The sequence below is a fragment of the Falco rusticolus genome, chromosome 5 (genome assembly GCF_015220075.1).
Source record: "Falco rusticolus isolate bFalRus1 chromosome 5, bFalRus1.pri, whole genome shotgun sequence".
NCBI classification, from domain to species: domain Eukaryota; kingdom Metazoa; phylum Chordata; class Aves; order Falconiformes; family Falconidae; genus Falco; species Falco rusticolus.
The window spans coordinates 61,415,758-61,442,665 of NC_051191.1; the positions used below are offsets into that span (position 1 = coordinate 61,415,758).

The following is a 26,908-nucleotide window of genomic DNA, read 5'->3' on the forward strand; positions in this document are numbered from 1 at the left end:
CCGGCAGCGGCCGTTACTCCCGCCACCGAAGGGGCGCTCCGGCCGCCGGTCTCCGCCGCCCGGGGGTGGTGGCGATGGGCAGCTGGGCGGTAGCCTGCGCCCCCTCGGTGGCGGGGGCCGGCCGGGAGGCGCAGCGGGGGCGCTGCGGCCTGACCGCGGCCAGGGCGGGGACATGGAGGCAGATGTCCTGACGGCCGCACGGCCGCCTCGGCCACAGGCCCGTCCCTGCCCTCTGGAGCCCCCGCCGCCGCCTCTGTCAGCGCGCCCCGCCGGTGGGGCAGCCGCTGCCAGCCCGGGTCACGGCGGCCGTGGTCTGTGCTCAGCCTCTGGCACCCAACGCTGACCCTCAGAAACGTGTAGCAGGGGGAGGGTTTTTTCACTTGCTGGTGGTAGGCGACGTGCACATCTGAGAAATGAGTTGCTGTTTGATATTGTATGAATTCACTTTAGGATAGAATAAACCTTGTAGTTAAAATATAATGAATATAAGAAATATATTGTAATGAAACTAGTAGTTGCACAACTAAAGCTGCTATGAAATCCTCTGTACAGCCCTGTAAAGGCTAAGAACTTGTATTTGCTCAAAGAATGTAGGTATAGTAATTAGGTCATGTAACCATAGTCTGAAAGAAAGAAATAATGAAATAACTGATGAAAGAAGGAGTCAGTTTCTCTAACTTTCTCTAACAAGGGGCCTGTTTATAAGTTATCTAGAGGGAGCGACTAAAAGAAACAAGCAGAAGAAACAGATGGTCGACAAGGACATAAATTAGCTCAGACTGATAAGAACACTGGAAACTTGCAAGACCATCACATACCAGGCAAAAGGTGAAAAGTACACCATGAGGAAGACCTGTGGCCTTCCTCACAGAGACCACCGCCCACATCCCGAAGACCCCTGCCCACAATTCTTGGAGGAATTTGCGCAAGCGCAAAGGACTGATAAGCTAATTAACATATGAAGCGAGAGTAGGCGGGGTTAGGTAACGAATATGTAAAGGCATTAATGGAATATTCATTGTTTTATTGTATAAATATAAGATAGTTAGTTACTTTAGACATGCACGTTAGGCGGAAGGATCCCCCGTGCATCCAGCGCTGCCAATAAAGGATACTTAAGTTACTAAGAAATTTTGACTTCATTTTTTAAATCAATCTGGTGACCCAGATGGGACACCTCTCTGCTGGACTGTAGGACCCGCTGGGGATAGGACTCCCTAGGGTACCCCCGGGAATTCCTGGAGGGACTCCTTGACTCAATGGATCACTGCGGAGGCAGACAAGGACCCCATTGCTGTAAGTGATGGTATTCTTTATTTTGATTTCTTTGTTTGGTAGACCGGTCATTTGGAACTACCCATAAGTCAGAAGACAAAACTTCTGCAGGGTGATGTATACTTTTGTGGCTAGCACCTTAAGTATACGTTTGGTTTTGTTGGCATTCAGTTGCCGTTTGGAGCCTGGCAAGTTAGCCTATAGGGCTCCTTTGGTAGGGTCTTGCTTATTATGGTTTTCTGACTTACTGGGTGTGGAAATTTGACTCTGATTATCGTTATTGTGATTTTGGCTATGTTCTTGGTAATAGTGGGTTCTTGGTGTTGCTGTAGAAAGGTACCTGCATGTTGCATTTTGTAAGTGTTAAGTGTATTCTGTTAGTGTGAAGTGGGAAAATGGGAGGAAAACCAAGTGGTGGGATTTTAAGGAAAAGCCCTTTAGGATGTGTTTTAAGTCACTGGAAGGATATTGGAGGATCTGCTGGTGGGAACATGAATAAGAAAACATTGATAAAATATTGTAATCAATGGTGGCCGCTTTATAAGCTGGAATGTGGAGAAAAGTGGCCTCTTAACGGTACTATAGACTATAATACTTTGTTACAGTTAATGTTGTTCCTACGGAGAGAAGGAAGATGGGATGAAGTAATGTACGCCGATATGTTTTTCACTCTGAGGAATCACCCAGAGTGGCAAAAGGGGTGTGGAATTAACCTAGCACCACAAGATCCCTTAATATTGGCAATGGAAAAGGATATGAGGAAGGATGGGGCTGGGAAATTGAAGAGGTGTTGTTCGGCATGTAGTATTGGACAAAGATGTTTAAAATTAAGCGGACCAGAGGAAAGAATAGAGGATTTCGTTTCGCCTCTACCTCCTGTGCAGATAGATGGCGGTGTAGGAAAGGAAACGGGAGCTGAAGGAAGGAGAGATGATTTAGATCAAAAAGAATTTACTGCGATAACTGCCCGTACAAGGAGCAAAGAGGGGCCGGTAATTCAAGCCCCTTTGCGGCAAGCTATAGGATCTAACGGGCCTGCCAGAATAAAGGTGCCCTTTACCACAGATGAGTTAGATTCCTGGAAAGAAGCAGTAAAAGGGTACCGAGATGATCCGGAGGCAGTCGCTAAAAGATTTGAGCTAATTGTGAAAAACCTAGATCCAGATTGGAATGATATAGAAATAATGCTGGCTGCATTGTCTGAGACAGAAAAACAGCTAGTAATTAAAACTGCTCGGACACAAGTACAGATTCAAACAGTAACGGGAGCTCTACCAGGCACAGTGGAAGTTCACGTGCCTAGAACGGACCCTAATTGGGACTATAATGATGACAATGATTACCGATTGTTAAAAAGATACCAAGAATGGATAAGAATTGCTTTGGAAAATGCGGTACCAAAATCGGTTGATTGGTCAAGATTATATACAATAAAACGGGGACAATCTGAGACCCCCACGGAATTTCTTGACCGTTTAAGAACAGCCATGCAAAAGTACACCACCTTAGATCCCTCATCTGAGGAGGGTAAATCACAGCTGGTTTCATTATTCCTAAGACAATCCGCTGAGGATATAAGGCGGAAACTTCAGAAAATGAAGGAACCAGATATAAGAGATCTGGAAAGATTGGTGGAAGAGGCTTGGAGGGTGTTGAGAAATCAGGAGGGGGAAGAAAGACAGAAATTAGGACAAACTATTGCTGCAGCTACTGTAGCTGCATTGAGAAAGCAAGAACCCCCCCTTCGGGTTAGGGGTCGGGGAGTTGGAAGATGGGGAGGGCCTCAACAGTCCTTAAGATCAGATCAGTGTGCCTATTGTAAGGAGATAGGTCATTGGAAGGGAGAGTGTCCGAAATTGAATGGGACCCGACCTGTGATAGCTAACATTTCTGCTGACCAATGAAGGGGAATCCACCCTAGTGGATCCACTGGTTAAAATTAAGCTAGAGAAATTGGAACAGGAGATGTGATTTTTAATAGATACAGGAGCCTCTTATTCAGTGTTAAACCAGAAACCAATACCAGAGGATAAAGACTTTGTGACTGTGATAGGAGCCACTGGCCAACAAGGGAAAGCCTTTTTCTTAAAACCATTGAAATATAAATTGGGAAAACAAATGGGGATACACAGGTTTTTATATCTGCCTGGGTCTTCAAAATCTCAGTTAGGTCGAGATTTGTTGGAACAATTAGAAGCAGAAATTGTTTTTGAAAAAGGGAAAATGGAGTTAAGGATAGGAGAAAAACAACTAATAAATGTGTTGAGCTTGGCACTGATACAAACTGATCCTAAAAGTGAAATACCCTCAGAGATCACACATCAAGTATATCCAGGAGTTTGGGCCACTGAAGTCCCTGGAAAAGCAAAAAATGTGACCCCAATAATTATTAAAACCAGGAGAGAAACCTGTTAAGGTTAAACAATATCCTTTGAGGATAGAAGATAGGAAAGGAATTAAAGAAATAATTGACAAATTCTTACAGTATGGGTTATTAGTTGAATGTGAGTCCGAATACAACACACCCATATTGCCAATCAAAAAGGCAAATGGAAAGTTATAGACTGGTTCAGGATTTGGGGGCCATAAATAAAATCACCGAGGATATACATCCAGTAGTGGCAAACCCTTATACTTTGCTGACTAAATTAAAGAATAATCAGGTTTGGTTTACCGTACTGGATTTAAAGGATGCCTTCTTCTGCCTAACCTTAGCCACAGAAAGCCAAAATCTATTTGCCTTTGAATGGGAAAACTCCAACTCAGGCAGGAAGACACAGTTTACGTGGACAGTACTACCTCAAGGTTTCAAGAATAGCCCCACCATTTTCGGAAACCAATTAGCAAAGGAACTTGAGACCTGGATGCCTCCAGACACTGAGGGAACTTTGTTACAATATGTAGATGATCTTCTAATAGCTGTCGAGACTAGAGAGAGTTGTATTCAATGGACGATAAGTCTCCTTAATTTTCTGGGTTTAAATGGATATCGAGTCTCCCAACAGAAAGCCCAGCTGGTTCAACAACGAGTGACCTATTTGGGATTTGAAATTTCGGGAGGACAATGAGAACTAGGAACTGAACGGAAGGAGGTCATCTGTCGGACTCCAGAACCCCAAACGGTAAAGGAGCTACGAACTTTTCTCGGAATGACAGGTTGGTGCCGCCTTTGGATTTATAATTATGGACTGATGGTAAAACCTCTGTATGAATTGATAAAGAATAACCAGTCAAAATTAGTCTGGACTGGGGAAGCACAAAAAGCTTTTAAACTTTTTTAAAGGCCCCGGCTTTGGGATTACCAGATCTCTCGAAACCCTTTTGGCTGTTCTCTTATGAGAGACAAGGGATAGCTTTGGGGGTACTAGCACAAAAACTGGGTCCCTATAAATGAGCAGTAGCTTACTTCTCTAAACAATTAGATGAAGTAAGTAAAGGATGGCCTTGGATGCCTTTGGGCCATGGCAGCTGTTGTTATCGATATACAGGAAGCTCGAAAGTTTACAATGGGACAGAAAATTACAGTGTTAGTCTCCCATATGGTCTCAGCAGTGTTGGAGCAAAAAGGAAATCATTGGCTTTCACCACAGAGATTTTTAAAATATCAAGCAATATTAGTAGAGCAAGATGATGTGGAAATTGTGGTCACTAATGTTGTAAATCCAGCTTCTTTTCTTAGTGGAACTCTGGATGAAGCAATAACACATGATTGTATAGAAAAAATGGAGGCTGTATATTCTAGTTGGCCTGATCTTAAGGAAGAACCTTTGGAAGATGCTGACGAATCCTGGTATATGGATGGAAGCAGCTTTGTGAAACAAGGACAACATAAGGCAGGGTATGCCGTAACAACCTCTCAACAGGTAATTGAGTCTAAATCATTACCTCCTGGGACGTCTGCCCAAAAAGCAGAGATAATTGCTGTTAACGTGAGCATTGGAACTGGCAGCGGGAAAGAAAATAAATATTTGGACAGATTCTAAATATGCATTCGGTGTGGTGCATGCTCATGGAGCGATCTGGAAAGAATGTGGATTTTTGACTGCTCAAGGAAAACAGATAAAACATGCTGAAGAAATTTTAAAACTGCTAGAAGCTATAAAACTACCAGAAAAGGTAGCTGTCATGCATTGTTGGGGACACCAAAAAGGAAACGCCAACTCTGAAATTGGAAATCAATTGGCAGATCAAGAGGCTAAGCGAATAGCTGAAATTACTGAAGGCCTTGTCTTTAATATCAGACGGTAAGATCCAAACTATATACACAAACCAAAAGCCAAATTATACAAAAGAGGACTTAAAATTAATTGAAGTCTTGAAAGGTAAAATGAAACCAGATGGGTGGGTACATTTAAAAGATAACCGCATAGTAATACCTTCTAATTTGATGTGGCCTACGGTTCTTACAGAACGCAATAAAACACGTTGGGCAGCTGACACTTTGTATAAGAGCCTAAGTCAGACATTAGTGGGACGAAATCTATGTACAATGATAAAACAAGTAACTCAACAATGTAGCATTTGTTTACACAATAACCCCAATACCAAAAATAGAATAAAACTTGGAGTAATTGGTAAAGGAAGTTATCTGGGACAACAGTGGCAAATTGATTTTTCAGAACTCCCTAGAAAAGGGGGGTATCATTATCTACTAGTTCTGACTGACACATTTTCAGGATGGCCTGAGGCCTTTCCCTGTTGAACAAACAAAGCAAAGTCTTGTTAAATGAGATAATATCACGCTTTGGAATCCCAGGAACAATGTCTTCTGATAGAGGTTCACATTTTTGTGCCCAGGTGGTGCAACAGATAAGTTAAATTTTGAAAATAGATTGGCAACTACATACTCCTTATAGGCCACAGACAAGTGGACAAGTAGAAAAAATGAACCATTTGATTAAACAACAAATAACCAAAATTGGGCAGGAAGCTAATTTGTCTTGGCCTCAGTCCCTTCCTTTAGCATTACTTAGGATTAGGGTTAAACCTAGAGTAAAAGAGAATTTAAGTCCCTTTGAAATTTTATACGGAAGACCGTACCAGTTTTTATTTAGTGAAGAAGATTTAACACAGTTAGGATCAGAATATTTATACACTTATATAACGGAACTTCAGAAACAATTAAATACAGTACATAAATTCGTTTTAGGGACTAGGGCTAGAGGATTGGATCAACCAATCCATCCCTTTAAACCTGGGGATAACGGGTACATAAAGACTTTTTCAGGATAACCCCTAGAGGAGAGATGGAATGGACCGTACCAAGTGTTGTTGACAACTCATATAGCTATCAAGATTAAAGAACAAGCCGCTTGGATTCACTATTCAAGAGTGAAGAAAGCTCCTGAGAAATCATGGACCGTCACCCCAACAGGACCCATAGGACTGCGATTCTTCAGGTCATAATTATAATCGGGTGGCTACCAAATTTGTACTTAACTTTATGGAATAAGAACACACATGTATTTCTGGTACAAGGAATCTCTCAGACTCTGAATAAAACTGATTGTTGGATATGTACACATATGCCCAAGTATGGAGAAAAGGGTATATCATTGATCGGAATCCCATTGCCTAGGAATCAGTCTTGGAAAAGTCTTTGGGAAAATACCTCTTGGAATATTGGAAATGATGAAACTCTGAAATTAGAAGTAAATAGCCCTAAGGTTCGAGAGTCATACTATACGTGTGTTCAGAGATGTAATCCACCCAAGGACAAGGGAAACTGGATTGCAATTCTGTAACTTATGTGGGAAATCAAAGCTCCTGTAATACCACTGGTACCTCGACTTTTGTTAGCTCCACAGCTTGGCCAGTGCCGGAAGGAAGAGGATGGTATTGGTTGTGTAATGATATGGCCCAAAAAAGTTTTACTGAAAAACTGGATGGGAACATGTACCTTAGGAGCAGTAGTTCCCAACATGACGTTACATGATTGTTTGTCAAAAGGATACTTGAGAAATCATATTCGGAGAATTGGATGAGAAATTAAAAATCCTTTGATAGAAAAACCAAGTGCTTTTCATAGCTTTGCCCGATGGTTTATACCGTGGTTAGGGGTAAGTGAACTGGAAAAGACTATAGTCAATATATCAGCAATGATAGAAAACTTGGAAAACAAAACAATCGATGCTATAAAGGCACAGCAAATAGAAATATCTAGCTTGTCACAAGTGGTATTACAAAACAGAATGGCTTTGGATTTATTATTGGCTGCTCAAGGGGGAGTATGTACAATTATTAATACCAGTTGTTGTATATACATAGATCAGAGTGGAAGAGTTTCCACTGATTTAGAAGAAATTTGGAAACAAACCAGAGTATTACACAAGATTACAAAAGATGATCTTTCTTGGGGATTTGAAGAAATATGGAACAAGCTGACTTCTTGGTTACCTAACCTTCAATGGTTGAAGCAGATTTTTGTTGTAATAATTATCTTTATAATATTTGTAATATTTGTATGTATATTATTTAGGTGTATGCTTTGGTGTTTGGAAGCAAGTAGATACATATGATGCAAAGGAATTTGCATGTACCTAGAAAAGGGGGGAATGATATTGTATGAATTCACTTTAGGATAGAATAAACCTTGTAGTTAAAATATAATGAATGTAAGAAATATATTCTGATGAAACTAGTAGTTGCATAACAAAAGCTGCTATGAAATCCTCTGTACAGCCCTGTAAAGGCTAAGAACTTTATATTTGCTCAAAGAATGTAGGTATAGTAATTAGGTCATGTAACCATAGTCTGAAAGAAAGAAAGAATGAAATAACTGATGAAAGAAGGAGTCAGTTTCTCTAACTTTCTCTAACAAGGGGCCTGTTTATAAGTTATCTAGAGGGAGCGACTAAAAGAAACAAGCAGAAGAAACAGATGGTCGGCAAGGACATAGATCAGCTCAGACTGATAAGAACACTGGAAACTTGCAAGATCATCACATACCAGGCAAAAGGTGAAAAGTACACCATGAGGAAGACCTGTGGCCTTCCTCGTAGAGACCACCGCCCACATCCCGAAGACCCCTGCCCACAATTCTTGGAGGAATTTGCGCAAGCGCAAAGGACTGATAAGCTAATTAACATACGAAGCGAGAGTAGGCGGGGTTAGGTAACGAATATGTAAAGGCATTAATGGAATATTCATTGTTTTATTGTATAAATATAAGATAGTTAGTTACTTTAGACATGCACGTTAGGCGGAAGGATCCCCCGTGCATCCAGCGCTGCCAATAAAGGATACTTAAGTCACTAAGAAATTTTGACTTTGTTCTTTAAATCAGTTTAAACACTAAGGTTTCAGTCTTACAGTTAACAGCAAATGAGCTGAGTAAACCCGAAGATCTCATTCTGCAGGACAGAAGCTGCTCTCATCCCTGCGTGAGAGGGGTGTTAAGTGAGAATATAAACACGTGAGGCTGAAGGAAACACGGAGGAGGTGCTGCTGGGTTGCTGCTAACCCAGAGGTTGCTGCCAGGTGAAGCAGATGGTCATAATGCTGCAGACTTGTACAGCTGTGTGCTTCTTAGATCTGTTCAGGATGCATGTAGAAATGCAAGGGAGATGAAGAAAACACAGGTAGATTCTGATGAACACACACTTAATATAGCTTAAATACCATAGTAATAGTTGTGGCTACCTTCTTGAAGCACATAACTGTATATATAGCTCTTTCATTTTCCCTTCAAGCAGCTCTGCAAAAGAAGGATTTCTGTACAAAGTCATACACAGCTAATACAGTGTTGGCATGTGTGAGACATACAGTTGAAAACCTACATTTTCAGTTCCTGCAAATGGAACAACAATACTCATGTAAGTTTTGCGCTGCCTCACACTAAAATGGTGAAAAACAGTTTAGAATTGAATTTTATTATTCCTTTCAGTAATCATGACAGTCTTGTGTCAAAACAGTGGTTTATCATATAAAAGGGAGGGAAAGAAATGTAAAAAAAGAAGTAGTGTAAAAATAAAACTGCAAAAGTATTCCAGGACAGCTTAGGAGGCAGAGTATCAACATGTGCTGTTTCCTTGATCTAAGGTCCCTTTGAATCTAAACCAAACCTGTGTATTCAGATTCTTGTAACTGTTCAAAGATTTGGAAATGAGATTATTAAAGTCAAAACGCATGTTCAGAGTTCAGTTTTGCAAGTTTCCCTTAGCTTTTGACTAGCTTGAACTCTGCAAACAGACATTGTAAAAACTTTGGCTTTGAGTTTGGCATGTTGTACTTCGGCTCTTGCATGCTAGTTATCTGTTCTCATAATAATGACTAGAAACCTAACCTGCAACTAGACTGTTAAAGTAACTTCTGGAAGGGTTTGTTTCCTTCTCTTTCCTCCACCCCCTTAAGACTTTTTGTCTTACGGGATTTGTTTGCAATCTGTTAGCTGAAGCTCTGAGGCAAGTCTGCCAAATCTGGGGCTGCATCATCGTTCTGCACATCTGGAAGTGGTTTGTGAGCTCTCATTCCTCCAGTGCGGTGTCTGGACTCTGTGCTATTCCTCAGCAGCAAAGAAAAGAAAACCAGCACAACTCCAAAGTAAACTTTGAAGAGTTTGAAAAAGGAATTACATCTTAAAACTGTTACTGTGCCCTGTAAGGCCCTTGTGCGGGGGACTTCAAAGGAGGATGATGGTCAAGGAAGCTTTGGCAAGAGTGCTTACAGCTGTGGGCTATCTAGGATCCGAGTAAATAGCTCTACAGCTCTTCAGGAGAGAGGAGTCCCGAATACTGTGCTGCTTTGAAGAGGTAAAAAGACTAATTAAGCAGGAAATATCTGAGCAGTAATGTCACTGTTTCTGAGCTTTCCCTTATGCAGCCCCTCATTTTGTTGCAGGATTTGGCAACTGAGTTAGGGACTGCCAGGTTCCAGGAACTGATGTCTACAGTCAGGAAAAATTGAGTAAATATTTGCAGGGGAACAAATATTCCTCTCTTGCCTTAAAAATCAGGGGGTAATCAATCTGAGTTTCTGAGGCTTAGGAATGCTGTAGTTTTAGAACTCAAGCTTGTGTAAGAGTGTCTGTGTTTGTATTTCAGAGTTTAAACTGGTTCAGTTTATGTTGATTTAGTCATTTCTGAAGATACCATGAAGCTGTGGCTATCCAACTTCAATCTTGCAGCGATCGTCAGTACTGTTTTGTGACTGTCATTATAAATGTTAATTAAAAGATAGCGGTCAGCTCTATGGAAATCAGTGGAAGATTGTGATTAGCTAAAGTGGTGTTAGAAAGTTAGTCCAAGAGTCTACGGGGTTCTGTTGTTTCTCTGCTTATATAAATGAGTAAACTTTTCAAATGGATGAGAAGACAATACTTGTGCATAATGTATGAGAGAAGGGCTTTCTCAGCAGTGGGGTTTTTTTTGACTGATAAACTTTATTTCCTCTCTGTGTAAATTAATGCCACATGAAGAAAGTGGGCTGCTGGAATGTAGATAAATACTGCAGCTGCAGAAGGACTTTCAGAAATACTCTTCTTTCACTGATTTAGTGATCTGTTGGGACCTAAATACGTGCAAATATAAGTGGTTTGCAAATAAAGCCACATCTTAGCTTTTTTATATTTTTATTGTTATTTAACTTGTTAGTCAAAGTAGCAACTAATTTAGGATGCTGCCTGAACTTGAGCATTAACCAATGAGAGGCGGTCAGTTTTGTGACTCAGGTCTCAAGAATTCTTGCTGGTCTGTCCGTCTTCTCAAGGAATCAGAATAAACTTAATTTTTATGTGAGCACAGAAACTGTCATACATCCTTAAACTGTAATGTGTCCATATCTGTATGTATAGAATCAGGAAAAATTGGTTCCTGTCCTATATACAGCTGCCATAGTCTAAAGGCTGATCACATAGTTGTATTCCCCCCACTCCACCTTCTGGTGCTGTTTTTTCCTGTTGGTTTGTTTTGGTTGTGTGTCCATCCCATCCCATGTATCGTCATGTCCCATCCCCCCAACATAGTTTTGGGTCCAGAATCCAAGTGAATATTGCATTTCCCATAGTCCTGCATTTTAAGAGTTACATTCTGCCCTCTCCAGCACAAAGTCGTTGCCTCTCTTGAGGCTGCTTTGGCAGTACAATTTTAGGGAAGGCTACTTCGTTTTCTTCAGCATGACAAATAATGTGCTTAAATACAGGCCACATTGCACAGACTCCCCCCTTACTGTTAGTGGAAGGATACTGCTGTTAGAAAATATTTTCACTATTGCTCTGAAATTAAGAGACTGAAAGACACTGCTCCAGTTTAAGGTTCCCATATGTTGGGAACATACTCCAACAAGAAATTAGTATTTGTGATTGTTATTATGTTTTACGTGAAATCAGAGATAAATGTATTTACAAATTGCATCAGTGGGTGTTTTAATAGTTCTTTGCCCCTTTAAAATGTTTTTATTAAGTTGTTACTGATGTAGCTGATTGGATGGAATTTATTAAAATGCTGTTCTTCTCAACATAGTAGTAGTAGCTTAAATTAAAATATGTAATAGTTCTAGCCCAGAATATATTTGTTCAAAAGAAGTTATTTACAAAGATAGAGTTCCATTTTACTTTTACCAGGTCAACAGTAAAATTTGATGATGCAAAACCTTGTCCCTGAAATAAGTAACTAGTCTTCACTGCAGGTATTAATGATTTTTTTTTTCCTCTCTCTCTTTTTAAAAATTATTTTTAATATTTTTATTTTACCACAGATCACAGTTCTCATCCAGCAGGACACATGGCTCTTTTAAAGAAAAGTAAGAGAGATTAAAACATTTAAAATACATATTTTTAAAAGAGGACAGAAATTTCAAATGCAATTTCTCATGCAACTGTTGTCACAGTTGCATGCAAATTTATAGTTCTAGTTTTGCTAAATTGTGTTTAAGTATACAAATAAGCCTTTTCCTGTTAATTGAGCCAGAGAAATATGGTCATAGATGCCATTAAATTACTCACTGCTTTATTGCATGAGTCTAGGGGGGGTCTGGAATTTCCCACCAAGAGCGCAGGTAGTTGCTGGTTTCATGTGGATTGTACGTAGAGCATTTAACCTGACTTTTTTACGGAGCTCTGCATATTAATGCTGTTTGTATTCATAATTGAGGTGTGGCCCCAAGAAACTTGGGGTTCTGAAAATGGACTGGTGTGTGCCTTCAGGTATGCACCCAAAATTTCTCTCAAGTCAATGCCTGTTTCCTCAGCTGGTTTCAATTAGTGTAGGTTTGGTAACATATGTTTACCAATTTCAATTTATTCTTATGCCCAGTTCTGGCTAGTCAGCCCTTTTAATTGAAACAGTTCAAAAATCTGTTCCCTTTGCTTTTTTGTACACCTTAAATTCCTTTGGTGGTGGTTCAAAAGTAACAATGTAGTCCAATACAAAGAATTCCCATAATTAAAATAACTGTTGAGGATGGCAATGTATTCTTTCCTTGTTGTACTCAGTGAACTGCCATAGTTAATGTTGAATGACTTAAACATGTACAAGACAGACTGGTAGGAACTGCAAACCCGAATACACAGTAAGGTCTTTGCTGTTGCATGCTTTCTTTTGATTTTACTAATTAAAGTAACCATGTCAAAATTTTTATGGATTTTCAAATATTTTGGAACATTTCTGCTTTCAGTAGCATGCGGTGTTTGTTTTTCTAGTATTTTTGCTCGAATACACCTTGAAGATCTGAACATTGAAATAGAAAAAAAATCTCCCATGTTTTTGAAGTTTTATCAGGGAAATGCAAGAGAAGGAAAGGGCTAGGTAAAAAAGTTAACTCATGAAGACCTGTGATGATAAACCGACAACAAACTTGCCAAGGAAAAAAAAGTTATAGGCTCCTGGTAAAATTTGGAAAAGTGAATTTCCTGCTATGGTTAAACCATATATATTGAGAGCTTAATGATATAGTGAGAAAATTATCCATGAAAATCAGATAGTTGGAAATTACTGTAACACAGAGATACCTGTTTTTAACATGAAATTTTTAGCTTGTTCAAATAACAAGAGAAAGGAGAATTTGATAAACACAGAAAATGCAGGTTAAGATATGTACTGGTTGTAAATTGGATCTTTTAAAAAAAGGTACTTGGGAATTAGCTACTACACTGGTTGTTAACAAATTCTCCCTTCTGTTTCAGTCAACCAGATCTTACTGTTACTTCTTGTCTTAACTGTGTGTGCCATTCTGTATAACAAAGTTCACCAAGTGTCATCTGCATTAAAGAATGAAACAGGTAAATTACTTGCACTTCTGTTTCATCTATGTTCTTGTTTTATATCCTTTATCTCTTCATTTGAACAATGCTTTTTGTCTTACTGAACCCTTTAGCCCTGAAGTAGATGAGCTACTCCCACTGTTGCATGTGGTCTGAGATGTGGAGTTTTTTTGCTTCTGAATGGCTTGAATAAAATAGTAGAAGATCAATAGTAATGACTAAGAATTGTCATTCTGATTGAAAAATCCAGATGTCACTTATGTAGATGGAAAGTGGAATATATCCTTATTTGTGCTGAACAGTATTGGAGTTGTCAAGTGATAATAAACTTTGATCATAAATTGCCCCTTTGGGAATGTTCTTGACCTACCTATTAATTTCAGATAGATCATCAGATCTTAATATAATTTACAGCATGAGTTTTTGCTGGAATTTTTATAGTGACACAAACCTGCTAGGACTGATATGGTTGGACTGATATTAAATGTTTATACTAATAGCTTATTTACAGTTCCCAAGATAACAAGTTGTCTTAGCATAAACCATTTTTTTCAGTATATTTTTGTAGGGTCTGTTAGGAGTTTAGTGGCTATGTTTTAACCAGTATAAATATATCCAAGTAAGTTCTGTAACTTAATCAGTGCTAGGGATAAAAACCTTCCTTAGCAGTGATATGAACTAACTCAGTACTGTTTAGATTTTTTTTTCTTTTCTCATTAGCAGCTTCCTGCTGGCACAAGATCTTGCGCTATTCCTTTCTAGCCTGCTTCCCAAAGAAGTGAAGCTGAAGCTCATGCAATTGCACCATCTCTTCCACTTACCTCTTTCCTTTGATAATTTTGGAACCTATAGTTCAATTTGTACTAAACATAACTGAGAAGCTGAAGTCTCAAAGGTGTTCAGATCTCTTCAGATTTCACGTGAATAAGCAGCTGCATGGAGGACAGGCTGAGTTGTGCCCCTGCTGAGTAGAAGATGACAAGAACTCTGTTATATATTCTGTTTGGAGGCACCCAACAGCCCAGTCAACCTGCATGTAGTTCTGAATTAGCAACAGTTTAGGCTTTGTGCCTTGTCAGGTGCAGATGTGTATAGGATGTGGTAAGGAAACAGGGTGATTGTGATAGGATTCCGCTGCTTATGGAACTACATACTCATTTCTATGACCCAACTCTCATATAAAAAGATTCTAAATTTTCTATTATAATGCATAGTTTTGTTTCTTGTAGTTGATTTGGAGAGTCCTGAGGAAATGGAAGAAGACATCCCAGTTGTAATCTGTGCAGCTGCAGGCAGAATGGGTGCAACTATAGCAGCAATCAGTAGCATCTACAGCAACACAGAGGCTAATGTTTTGTTCTACGTAGTTGGGCTGAAGACTACCATCCCACATATTCGGTATTTACCAGCCTTATTTTGTTTCATACTGTAGTTAGGACCAGGTGGTTGTTCTCCTTAGCATTGGAGGACTTTTTAGAGAAACATTTCTCCTTTTTATTTAAGTAGTGCTATTGGTAGCAATCCCCATGTTTCTCTATGTGTAGGTAAAAGGACTGTTTTGCCCTGCAGAAGGCACTGAGTGGTATAAAGGGGTGCGAAATGGCCAGACCATGCCCATACCTGTGCCTCTCTGCCTTTTGTAGATTGGCTGCAGAAAAGTCTGTAGTAAGGCAAGTACATACATGCTTACTTGTCACAATCCCACTTCATGGCACTGCACTTACCTCTGGTTTGGTGCTGTGACTTAAGCTTCAGAGTAGAAAAACTTGCTGTTTAAAGCTAATGTCAGCTAAGAGGATGTATTAAAGGTTATAGAGGCCCCAAAAAAGCCTGTAATGAAAGTGTGTTTGGGTGTTAAAATTTGGAAACATTGTCTAAAAGAGGAGGAATGTGTGAATCAAAATTAAAGCAAATTTCTTAGCAGTTCTCACCTTTGACTACTGCACTTCTGTAGCCTGCATACCCACAATTTGCGTCAAAGTGAAAATATGTAATGACTGTGAGTTTTTCCCATCCAGTTCATCAGTAACCTAGATGACAGAATGTAGAATGTTTTTTATGAATCTGCAGTTGGCATGAAGCTAGAAAAGAGCAGTTATATTGTTATAATGAGGACAAGAGCTGAAAACAAACTAATTGTGATTAACTGGAAAAATGAACTGTAAAATGTGATGAAATTCAGTAGAGGCAATGACAAGGTAGTACAGGTGGGAACAGCTGATTGTGTTGGCTCAGGGTGAAGCAGGTAGCATACATTTGGAAAACTAAAGAATTATGACTGATATCTGACAATACTGATTAAAAAAAAAAATTATACATCATAGTGGACATACTTGTTGACATATATGACCAGAGGAGATGTGAAGAAACTTTTTCTGATCTTGCAGACACTATTAATGCATCAGAAATAGTGTGGTGTTTAGTTTTAGGTTCCTTCAGAAAAGATTTAGAAGAGAGATCAGAGTAGAAAATAAGCAATGGTTTCAAGAAATCCAACAAAATAATGAAAAAAAATAGTTTAATTGAAAGAAAATGTACTTAGGTGATATGGCAGTCATATTGAGGGACATTAAACTTTAAAGGGAGAAAGCTAATCTCTGCTTTAAAAGCACGGTAGATAGGATAAGAAAAAATGGTCCTTAACTATAGCAAGAAAGCTTAGAAAAATATCTAATGATAATGGTGGTGAAAGATGAGGTGTTTGGGCAACATGTGGAGTCTCTGGTTTTGTAAATGCTGTGGGGTGTTTGCTGCATTTGTTGGGTTTTGTTTTTTGTTTCATTTATTTTAAGAACAGGTGAAACAAATGCCTATGCGCAGTAGCTGTAGACATAAGTGATTTTATCTTGGGATGGAATAGATAGAGTGGGCTTTCAGGGTCTGTTATTCTCCTGTGAATTTGTGAATTTAATTCTGGAAGTACTTGCCATACACTCAGTATTTCTTTTATCACTTCTTTTTTATTACAGAAAATGGATTGAAAGTTCTAAACTGAAAGAAATAAAATTTAAGGTTGTGGAATTCAACCCTATGGTACTAAAAGGAAAAATCAGACAAGATGCATCACGTCCTGAGCTACTGCAGCCTGTGAGTAAATAAACACCACGTAACAAATTTTCAGGGTTTTTAATGCTTATTACAGGCTTTAAAATGTCCTAGATCTCTGTTCCATTACATGGCGGGTGTGGGGATATAAGCTAGAGAAGCATATCGGGGCCAAGCGCTACACCTTCACTCAAGAAGGAAAAGTGCACTATAACAAACTCCTTGCAGCTTGTCTGTGTTGGGACCTCATTATTTGGTGGCATAAACTTGGTTATTTGAATGTGTCATATCTTCAAGAACATATTCACAGTTCATTAGAGGGAAGACCTACTAAGTGTTCTTTCTGCCTCCATGATGCTGAGCGGGCTGCATTCTGCTCATGTCCAGGGTTAATTCAGAGGCTAATGACTAATGTAAATATTACTGGCTGTCCGAAAAGGCAAATCAGATGTCAGAAATTATTAGGAAAGGAGTAAGGATCAAAACAGAGAACATCATTATGCCACAATACAAATCCTTAGCTTTCCCTCATCCTAAATACTATGTGTAATCTTTGTCCCTTTATCTGAAAAAGATGTAGCACCCCCAGAAAATGTTTAGGTCTCTTCAGTATGTTTATTCTTGCAGACCTTTGCTGAGCCTTTGACATTTCTAATATATGGGAAAGATTTCATGCCAGGAGTCAGTGGATTAAAACTGTTCAACCTGGAAATGTGACTTCTAGCATGAAAATAGCAGAGATCTACAGAACTGAGTGGCATGGAGGACTGGGTGGGGGATGGTTGCTCGCTGTCTCTTCCAGTGCAAAAACTAACGGCTGTTTGATTAAATTAGTAGAAGTCACAGTCAGAACAAACAAGAAATGTTGCGTGATTTTCATGAATGAGTACTAGACCTCTGGAATTCCTTGTTGCAGAATGGATGAAAGAGAACGGCCACGGTTCCATAGAAGGACTGTGTGATACAGCTTTTGACATAAGTCTGGAGTGAACCAAGCTAGGCCGCAGCGAGAAATTACCAGACTTGCTAGAAATGGAAAATTACCAGGCTTGCTAAAAATGGAAAATTACCAGGCTTGCTAATAAGGGAAGAGAGATAAGGTCATGCTGACCTTGTGCCTAATGTTGTAAATAACTTTGAGGAATTCGCGTAGACAAGAGAGGAAAAAAATATATGTAGTTAGCTATCCGCAGAAACCGCAAATAGGAGGACGTATGAAAGTGTAATCCTTTAGAGCTTAGCCAATCAGCAGGTGATTTGTAGGCATAATTAACTGGAACTGTATATAAGACATAATCGCGCCGTAATAAATCGAAGCTTGCTCTATCACTCATATTGAGTCGGCTGCTTGCTTCCCCTCGCTCGTCAATTCCTTGCTGAAAGGTCTTGTGAATGTAAAAATTTACAGGGATTCAGTGAGGACTGAAGTTTATATTTAGGCAGATCACCTCTGGTTCAGGAAATCCCTTGAGCTGAAAACAGCTGAAAGCTAGGAGAACACCTGGAGCAACTTTTTTGTATGCTTGATCTATTCTTCTTTTTCACTGAGCATCTGCTTAGGACAACTCTGAAGGCAGGTGCTGGGTAAAGCGGTCCGAATGAATATGGTTGTTCTTATGTTTTCAGTCCCCTTTCCCTCTGCTGTGTTCTTAGTTCTTGTAGAAGTTATCCCAATCTGCACCACCAGTCATATCATTCCTCCAGGGTGGAATGATGACACTATTAAATTTGAAGTATTTTGTATGATATATGCTGTAAAAATGCATCAGGAAGAGCATTGCCAGCAGGTCCAGGAGGGTGATCCTTCCTCTTTATTCAGACTGGTGAGGCTGCATCTGGAGTACTATGTCCAGTACTGAGCTCTTCAGTACGAGAAAGATACAGACTTGCTGGGGCAAGTTCAACACAGGGCTGTAAAGATGATTAAGGGACCGGAGCATCTTTTATATAAGAAGAGGCTGAGAGAGCTGAGGCTGTTCAGCCTGCGGAAGAGAAGGCTCAGGAAGATCCTATCAATGTGTATAAATACCTGAGGGGAGGGACAAGAGGTAATGGGCACAAATGAAACTGTGACATATGACATTTCCTCCTGGCATAAGAAAAAGCTTTTTTGTTTGTTTGGTTTTTTAGTTTGTTTGTTTGGGTTTTTTTATGCTGAGGGTGGTCAAACACTGAAGCAAGCTGCCCAGAGAGGCTGTTGAGTCTCCATCTGTGGATGTATTCAAAACCAAACTGGCAGCCTGCTCAGGTGAACCCTGACTGAGAAGAAGTGTTGGACAAGATGATCTCAAAAGGCCCTTTCCAAACTAAAAGTTTCTGTGATTCTGTGAAGAAGCAACTGTTTTGGGCTGCTTGGTTAGGGTTGTAATAAATAAAACAGGGATTAATAATAATAATAGTGGATCCGAGATACTAGTAAAGATAGTAGTAAAAGTGGGAGCAAGGAAGCAAATGATTGCTGGCTAGTGCTCAATGAAAAGGGGAATTATAGGTGATTGTTGATAGAGACAGAAGTGTGAGACTACTACAATAAACAGCTTTACCATTTAGTTTTTACCTTTTTTTCTGTTTAATAGCTGAACTTCGTTCGATTTTATCTTCCTTTGCTTATCCAGAAACATGAGAAAGTAATATATTTGGATGATGATATCATTGTTCAAGGTAAGCTGTCATCCAAAAAGTGGTTTCTAGCAGAGTTAAAATCAAAGTTATTGCAGCTTTTACAGTAATTTGGAAATATGAGATATAATGGAAACAAAGGCAGCTATTAGGAGTGTTGCATTCAGGAAAACTACATATGATCTGTTTATTTAAAGGAAAGTCTGAAGAAGAACTTCTATATATATATGTCTTTTGAATAGTTGATTTTGATCAAAATCGTCTGTATGGGTTTCATTTTAACTGAGTCTGGGCAATGGCTGAAAGATACCACGTATTTCACTTAGATGCTGCAATATTTCTTGTGAGGTATGTGATGTGCATTTCCTGTTTGTATTCGGATTCCCACAGATGCTACCAGTTCCTTATCCAGAATTGCTGTTCTTGAGAACAGGAGGAATGTACTCAAATAAGAGGGTTAAAATTCCAGACACTCAAAATATGATTTTGAGCATCTTCAGCTCAGAATCTGTAGCAATTTGCAGAATCATGATCAAAGATTTCAGGGTTCCTAAAAAAAGGGAGCAGTTAGTAGACATTCAAATCCTGAAAAATCTGCCCCCCCCCCCCCCCCCCCCCCCCCGCAATCTAATTAGAGGAGCAATTCTTTTTTTAAAGGTTAATTTATGGGGTTTTTTTCTCTTCAGTTTCCCAGTATATTTTTTCTCTGCAGAGGAGTTGTTGTCCCTTGTTTTATCCTATTGTTTTCATGTTATTTTAGAACGTTTTTTAATCAGTGTTGTGGTTTAACCCTGGTGGACAGCTGAGCACCACACAGCCGCTCACTCGCTTCCCCCAGCATCCCCACCCTCAGTGGGGTGGGGGAACAGAAAAGGAAGAATAAAAGGAAGAAAACTTGAGGGTCAACATAAAACAAATAATCGTTCAATAAGTGAAGGATAAATTGAAGAAAACAGAAGAAAACAAAAGTGATGTAAAGGCAATCACTCACCACTTCTGGTGGATAGACTGGTGCCAGCCAGCTCCTGAGCAAGAGCTGGCTAACATTCCCAAGACCCCCTCTTTCCCCTTTTATTGCTGAGCATGACATTGTGGCATGGATTATCTCTTTGGTCTGCCTGGTTGTGTCCCCGCAAAGCCTATTGAGCACCCCCGGATCTAGTCTGGAGCGACAGGGTGAGAAACAGAAAAGGCCTTGGTGCTGTGCTTGTGCTGTTCAGCAAAAGCTGGAACATTACTGTGCTGTCAGTACTGTTTTGATCAAAAATCTAAACCACAGCATCATATGAGCTGCTATGAAGAAAATTAACTCTATCCTAGCCAGGCCCAGTTACACAGGGACAGCAAAACCACTTTACCTATCCTTGTTAAACATCAAAGGGATGTTCTGATGAAAATTTTCTTTGCAAATGACTGAGTATAACTATAATAAACTTTTTGGCCTAAATTAATCTTTGCTGTAAGAACATTGATTGGTGAATTTACACATGACAAAAGTATAGTTTTACTCTCTACTGCTTCTTTGTACCGTTTTATAGTTTTGTCTCTTTAATGGCAGATTTCAGAACATCTGCCATTAAAGGGGGTGCTGTTGGCTGCTTTATAAAATAGGATTAATCTGCTCTGTCTGTCTCATTTTAATTTGCAGTGGGCGTCATATCACAGTTCTTCAACATGTGTGTTTCCAGTGGTTATCTCTGCTTTTTGGCTTTGTTCTTTCTGTCATTAGTGGGTAACAGCAATATTTAACTCTTCGAAAGGTTCTTAAAGACTTCATTTAACACTCTACTTTCATGAGTGCTTCAAGCTGAGCCCACCACTGCCCCTGCATCCCTCCTTGCACCTGCACAGGCATTCGGCAGAAATGTGGTTACTTTTGGCCTGAATTACTCCCTGGTAGAAGTCAAGGCAGCACGTCTAGGCAAAGAGGGGAGGTAGGGATTTCTTTTCCATTAGGGGTGTCGGCTTATGTCAGCCGATAAGTGTTTCTGGAGCTACAGGATAAAGGTGCAGTTTCACATTACAGCTGCTGGTGGAAGTGGTCTCTCCTGTCCCCAGGCAGCTCCTGTTACTTGTGTCATATCTGCAGTTGTGCAGCTGCAGAATAAGCTGATTCAGCTGGTTGACCTGGCAGAAGACTAGCAGTACAAAAAAAACCAACCCCGAAACCCAAACCTTCCCCCCCTTGTTTTTTTCCCCTTTGCTCCAGCCAGCCTATCTTGCTCACACTTGGGACAAACAATCACAGGGTCCAGAAGAGGGGAATAAAGATGGACGTGTGGGAGTGACGTGGAGGGAGGGAGCCCGTTCTGGCAGCAGCTCCTTGGGTCTCGGCTGCAATGTGAGGCTGTGCTTTCTGTCTGTGATCTCTGCAATGGGAGTGAATGAAACTTCTTATGGGATAAGGAGCGAATGGGGTTTTTGGGTTTTAACTTTGGGACCATTTATTTGTTGGTCATTGCTTTCTGCAAAGCAGTAAGCATGAAACATACTGAACTTGGGGTGTCAGCCCAGAATTGTTTGGTTGGGTTTTTTTCCTTCTTTTTCTGCTTCTCTCTTGAAAAACAGAAGCTATTTAGAATCAGGAGAAAATACTTAGCAAAGCAAGTTGATCTTCAACAATTAGGTGTCCCATTAATTTAAATTCTACTTCTTGGCGAGGCATGAGTCCTAATGCAAGTTTTCCAACCGCTGATGAGTTCAGAAAAATAAAAAATCTCTGCTTATTTCAGAAGTAGTAGTTCCAGTGTTTGCAGTAGGGGGAATGTTTTTGGTTAGTGGTGTTTTAATGAGCTCGCCTCAGGCTGCTGGGTGAGGCCTTCCAAGATAATTCATCTTACCTGTGACCGACCCATGCTCAGCAGCAAAGCTGGTAGCTGTAAAGGGTTTGGATGCAGATTCACTCAATTAATTGCTGTGGCAGCGCTGTGCTTCCTGCCTGCCCTGAAACTGTTCCGGCACATCATGGGTACCTGCTAGTCAGGTGAGGAGCGAGATACCATGTGTTACATTATTTTACTCCACCAGGAAGGAGTTGGGTGGTCTGTGAAGCCAGCGGGCATGGTCAGGTGTGACAGGCACATTTCAGCTGTCCAGTGGTGGGAATCCAGGTGACTTACTGGGAAGTATAAACACAATAACACCAGAAAAACCCGATTTGTGCAAGAGATTGAAGTGGGACTTTTGTGGGACTTGAAAGAGGCTCAGAAAAATTGTCTGTGCCCTTCCTCTCTAATAACGAGTTCTATAAATGCAGAATTTGGTAACCAGGCTGCTTAACAGTGTAACTGGCTTCTGCTGTGGCTGATTTTGGACATTCAGAATATGGATGTATTGAATACCGATAATAATAGCTAAAGATAGACCTTAGACATCCAGGTACAGGACTCAAATTTGAAAATTGTCCCGTATTACAAGATTCAGCCTTTGTTGGTATCTGGGCTATCCCCTAAAATTGGTGTGTTCGTGACAGGAGAACAGAAGTTACCCTGTCAGCTCTGTAGTAGTTAAGTAAGTAGGTTTCTTCTTATGCTTTTGACCTTTCTGTAATCAGGTGACATCCAGGAACTCTACGATACTAAGTTAGCTCCAGGACATGCTGCAGCATTTTCAGATGACTGTGATCTGCCTTCTACACATGAAATGATTAGAAGTGTAGGGATGCAGGTAAGATGCTATTTTGAAATTCTAATAATGAATGTATTTACCCAGAAATGTAAGATGATTTTATACATTTTCCCCAAAGTGAAATTTACATTTTTTTTATAGTTTTGTAATACTTTTACAAGTAAATAAGAACTACTTTCTGTAGTAACTCTGTAATGCTATGCAGAGTTTCCTCTAATAATTTAAATCTCTGTCTGTTTTTTGGATTGTACTACATTGTTTGATATTTTGCTATCAGTAGATCATGAGCACTTATCAAACATCTAATGAAGACAGAATAGATGATACTTGTATTAGTCAAATTGGGAATGAAATTTGGGAAATGAAGTTTAAAGGCTAATTCCTGAGCTGAGGTCCCCAGAGTTGTCAGGGAGTCCCTCTAGCATTAAAGCTATACAAGCATGATGCTACGTCATTTAGAGTACACCACAGAAAGATAAACACATGGTGAGGGAAGAGCCTTATCAAACTGCCATGGGACAATACTGTGGAAAAAGTAATTCAGTAGCTGGAAGCATCCTGCATTTTATCCTTGTGTCATACAGAAATGGAGAAATTGAGACAGGTAACAGTCACCTAGAAACTCAGCTTTGGGAGCATGTATTTAGTCTCCATGAGAGTGTCAGAGAGATGTATTTACACTTATGAAGGTAAGAGATTTGTAGGGAATAAACTTTCTTTTTTTTTAATTTCTTAGAACACATACATGGGATTCCTGGACTACAGAAAGCAAGCAATTAGAGATCTTGGCATCAGCCCCAGCACCTGCTCCTTTAATCCTGGAGTAATTGTTGCTAACATGACTGAATGGAAACATCAGCGGATTACAAAACAGTTGGAAAAGTGGATGCAAAGGAATGTAGAGTATGTGTAGAAGTCTTCTTTTGTGCTTTACTTTTAATACTCAGTTTACAGTTTAAAATTTAAAAGCCCTTACAATTTTTTTTAACTCCAAGCATGCTGTCTTTGAGATCTCATCAAGGAAAGTAACTCATGTTCCAGAATTTCCATCTGCTTAAATCTGACCAATTGTGTACCAGGAAATAGCCACCTGGAATTTTAGTCTTGTGTTTAATCACAAGCCACACTTAATCCTGAGGGACACTGAGAACATGTGGTTCTTGGTTTGGGTGACCAGCCTTTCTTGGGATCAAGCCACTTAGGATCTTCCCTTCCTGAGGCTGGCTTCAAGGAGGAGCGTTTCCTTGGTTGTGTGGGGTCTCTCCTATTGTAATGTCAGCCAAACTGTAATTGGACACCATATTTCTTAAATACCAATAGAGAACACACTTTTTTCTATAGAGGAATGAAATTTGATGTGAAAGGTATCTTTTTGGCAATGACCACGAGTAAGTCATGACACAGTAAAACCACCACTGTTCATTTTTCATGTTAGTTCGCTATTAACCTGTCTTCGTGAACTTTGCATTTGTCCTCTTTCTCTGCAGAGGGTTAAATTTAAATTTAGTAGGGCTAAACTAAAAGGGAATAGCCTGTGCTACTGGACTATGTCCATTACTTGTTAGTTTCAGAAAGGAACAGAGGAGAGACACAAATGATAATCTGAAGGAATGAAAAGCCAAACTCTGCTTATGTAACATACCCTGTCAAGCTATTGCTGTGCTTTTCTGAGTTTGAAAAAACTCCATAATCATTACTGCAGATTTTATCTATAAAGTTGATTTTATACCTTAATAACACAGTCATGTTCCTTTTAGCTGGATTTTGAAATGACGGTGAAACAAGTGGCTTAGTACTTGAAACCCAGTTTTGAAGGGAGGTTGGTTTTTTGTTTGTTCTGTGGCCTCGAAGAGTTTCTTGGCACTTCACAGGTTTCCTCCTCGTTGGACCTGGCAGGTGGCACAGTGTCCCTGAGGTGGGGTGGCTTTGCCCATGTACTGACTGGCCAACCAGGCCTTCAGCATGCTGTGACCAGCCATCCGGCTGCTACCTCCTTAATGCCTCTCCTTCAGCCGTTTGGCTTTATCCAGCCCTGGATTTATCACAAAATTCATAGGAAAAGGATGTCCTTTAGGTGTTACTTTATACGAACTAGACTATGGCAAAATCTGATTTGCAAGTAATTTATGAATCCAAAAGCTGGGGGAAGGGGAAGAAAGAGGGGATGAAACACATGGAAACATGTACATTTTCTTACGAAAGCTGGCTAAATTATGTTTGATTCCTTTTATATTAATGGCTGTTTTCCTACCGTAAACTTTGTCAGCCCTGTAGACCATAGGCGTGTGTAGAAGTAATTGGCTTCATGTTGGGTCTGGCTCCCATTTTGCTTGGTAGCAACGATTTACTCAATGGAATGGGAGTTGCACATACAGCATTAGGAAGGAGTAAGCTGAAAACTGGTCTATTCAAAATTATTTTTAATTTTGCCAGAATACTTATTTTTAATCTTCTGCCTTTTGTACTAATGATTCTTTGTTTGAGGTTTTGACCTTTTTTTTTTTTTTTTTTTTTTTTGTAGGGAAAACCTCTACAGTAGCACCCTTGGGGGAGGTGTGGCAACCTCTCCAATGCTGATTGTATTTCATGGAAAGTACTCCACTATTAATCCTATGTGGCACATCAGGCATCTTGGTAAGTTTCTTCCCACTGTTTACAGTTGGAACTAAGTAGAGTGGTTTGTAAGATTCCAATATAGGAGCCTACATAACTTTACATCAGCGCATTACTTCATACCTCAGATACACACAGTATGGTAATCTCTGCTCCCCCGCCCCCACTCACTAGTCCTGCTTTCTGCAGGGTGGGACAGAATGTGGGGGTTCCCCACAGGTGTCACTATGCAAGTATCTTAACAGGTCAAGCACACAACATAGTGGCACCCCAACAAAAAACTCAAAACCCTAACAGCCATTAAATTAGACGAAAAAAGGAAAAAAACACCAAAGTTACGTGTTGGCAGACCGGTTAACCTATAGTGTCATAAACTACAGCAAGAACGTATGAAAGATCCGAATATATCGAGAGACTGAAAAAACCAGCTGCTCTTTTAGCAGGCACAGTGGAAGAGGGCAGGGTGCCTGGCGGTTTGTCTGTTCAGCGTTCTGAGGGATGTAGTAGCCTTTCAACTGGGAATGGTGAATTATCCTGGGAAAAAGATAATGGCTTAGCTGCTGTAGGAAAATGAATAGTAAAAGGATTTTTTTTTTAACTCCAGCTATGCCAAGATGTTAAAAGTGTTGAGAAGAAAATTTCTGAGATTTTTTGCTGATGCAGCATTGAGACATGAAGCTGAAAAAAGCTGCTGTAGGATACAACTAGTTATCTATTAACAGGTGAAAACCATACCAATCAGGCTTCTTAAAAAACCAAACAAACCACAACTACAACCCTGAATTTACCTCACTCTACAGTGTCTTTCATTATTAAAAACTTTTTTTTTAAAATGTTTTTAATCTACCCACGCAGGTTGGAGTCCTGATACCCGTTACTCAGAGCATTTTCTTCAGGAAGCTAAGTTACTTCATTGGAATGGGAGATACAAACCTTGGGACTATCCCAGTGTTCACACTGATATCTGGGAAAACTGGTTTATTCCTGACCCTTCAGGGAAGTTCAAACTAACTCGTCCTGACAGCTGATACTGCAAAACCTAGTGTATGGATGCATTTAAGCAGTTTCAGTATGTAATAGTTTGAAATGCGACATGTTTTATAATTAACTGATTTTAGAAAACTAAGTATTTGTTAAATATATGAATAAATGACGATCAGTTTTGTGTGCGTATGGCTGGAGGGGGAGGCTGGATTGACAGTTCAGGTTATCTTGACTTTCACATAACATAAGGAAACAAGGTTACTGACAATGGAGTACTTCCATTAAACACTTACAGAGGTGAAATTCAGTGCCAGACAGTGTGTTTTAATAAATAAGACTCTGCTGTCTGCTGGTAGAAAAATCTACACAGGAAATACTTGAAGTATGACATACAAGGTGTCTTTAGTTGTCTAGCCCACATTAAACAGCCTGAAATAAAAACCTAAGCAGCATTTTAATGAGTAGAGTTCTGTTGCATGATGACGCTGTTTTGCAGTTGACATGTCCTGTAGTGCACTGAGACCCTTGCTAGCAAGATGCAAAAGCACA

The 26,908-nt window shown here is 39.8% G+C and overlaps 1 protein-coding gene across 7 annotated transcripts; it reads left to right on the top strand.

The window, feature by feature from the left end:
• Positions 1 to 48: 48 nt before the first annotated feature.
• GLT8D2 (glycosyltransferase 8 domain containing 2) lies at positions 49 to 26,502 on the top strand. Of its 7 annotated transcripts, none has more exons than XM_037387470.1 (13): positions 49 to 983; positions 4,281 to 4,431; positions 4,942 to 6,674; positions 8,970 to 10,025; positions 11,968 to 12,012; positions 13,394 to 13,489; positions 14,701 to 14,869; positions 16,441 to 16,558; positions 19,093 to 19,177; positions 22,689 to 22,801; positions 23,499 to 23,665; positions 25,284 to 25,396; positions 26,231 to 26,498. In XM_037387470.1, exons 5-13 carry the CDS (start codon positions 11,994 to 11,996, stop codon positions 26,401 to 26,403), a joined length of 1,053 nt encoding a protein of 350 aa, XP_037243367.1. In that variant the 5' UTR covers positions 49 to 983; positions 4,281 to 4,431; positions 4,942 to 6,674; positions 8,970 to 10,025; positions 11,968 to 11,993; the 3' UTR covers positions 26,404 to 26,498. The 7 variants fall into 7 exon arrangements, 3 of the variants coding, with proteins under 3 accessions (XP_037243367.1, XP_037243368.1, XP_037243366.1); XM_037387471.1 differs by lacking the exon at positions 49 to 983 and adding an exon at positions 1,182 to 1,296; XM_037387469.1 differs by lacking the exon at positions 49 to 983 and having other exon boundaries at positions 1,182 to 4,431; positions 26,231 to 26,502.
• The last annotated feature ends 406 nt before the right edge of the window (positions 26,503 to 26,908 follow it).

What these genes read in the sequence shown, in the direction of transcription:
- GLT8D2 (XM_037387470.1), top strand. An exon ending in GTCCTGAGCTACTGCAGCCT is followed by an intron (nt 16,559 to 19,092) that starts GTGAGTAAATAA and finishes TCTGTTTAATAG; the next exon opens with CTGAACTTCGTTCGATTTTA. An exon ending in TGATGATATCATTGTTCAAG is followed by an intron (nt 19,178 to 22,688) that starts GTAAGCTGTCAT and finishes TTCTGTAATCAG; the next exon opens with GTGACATCCAGGAACTCTAC.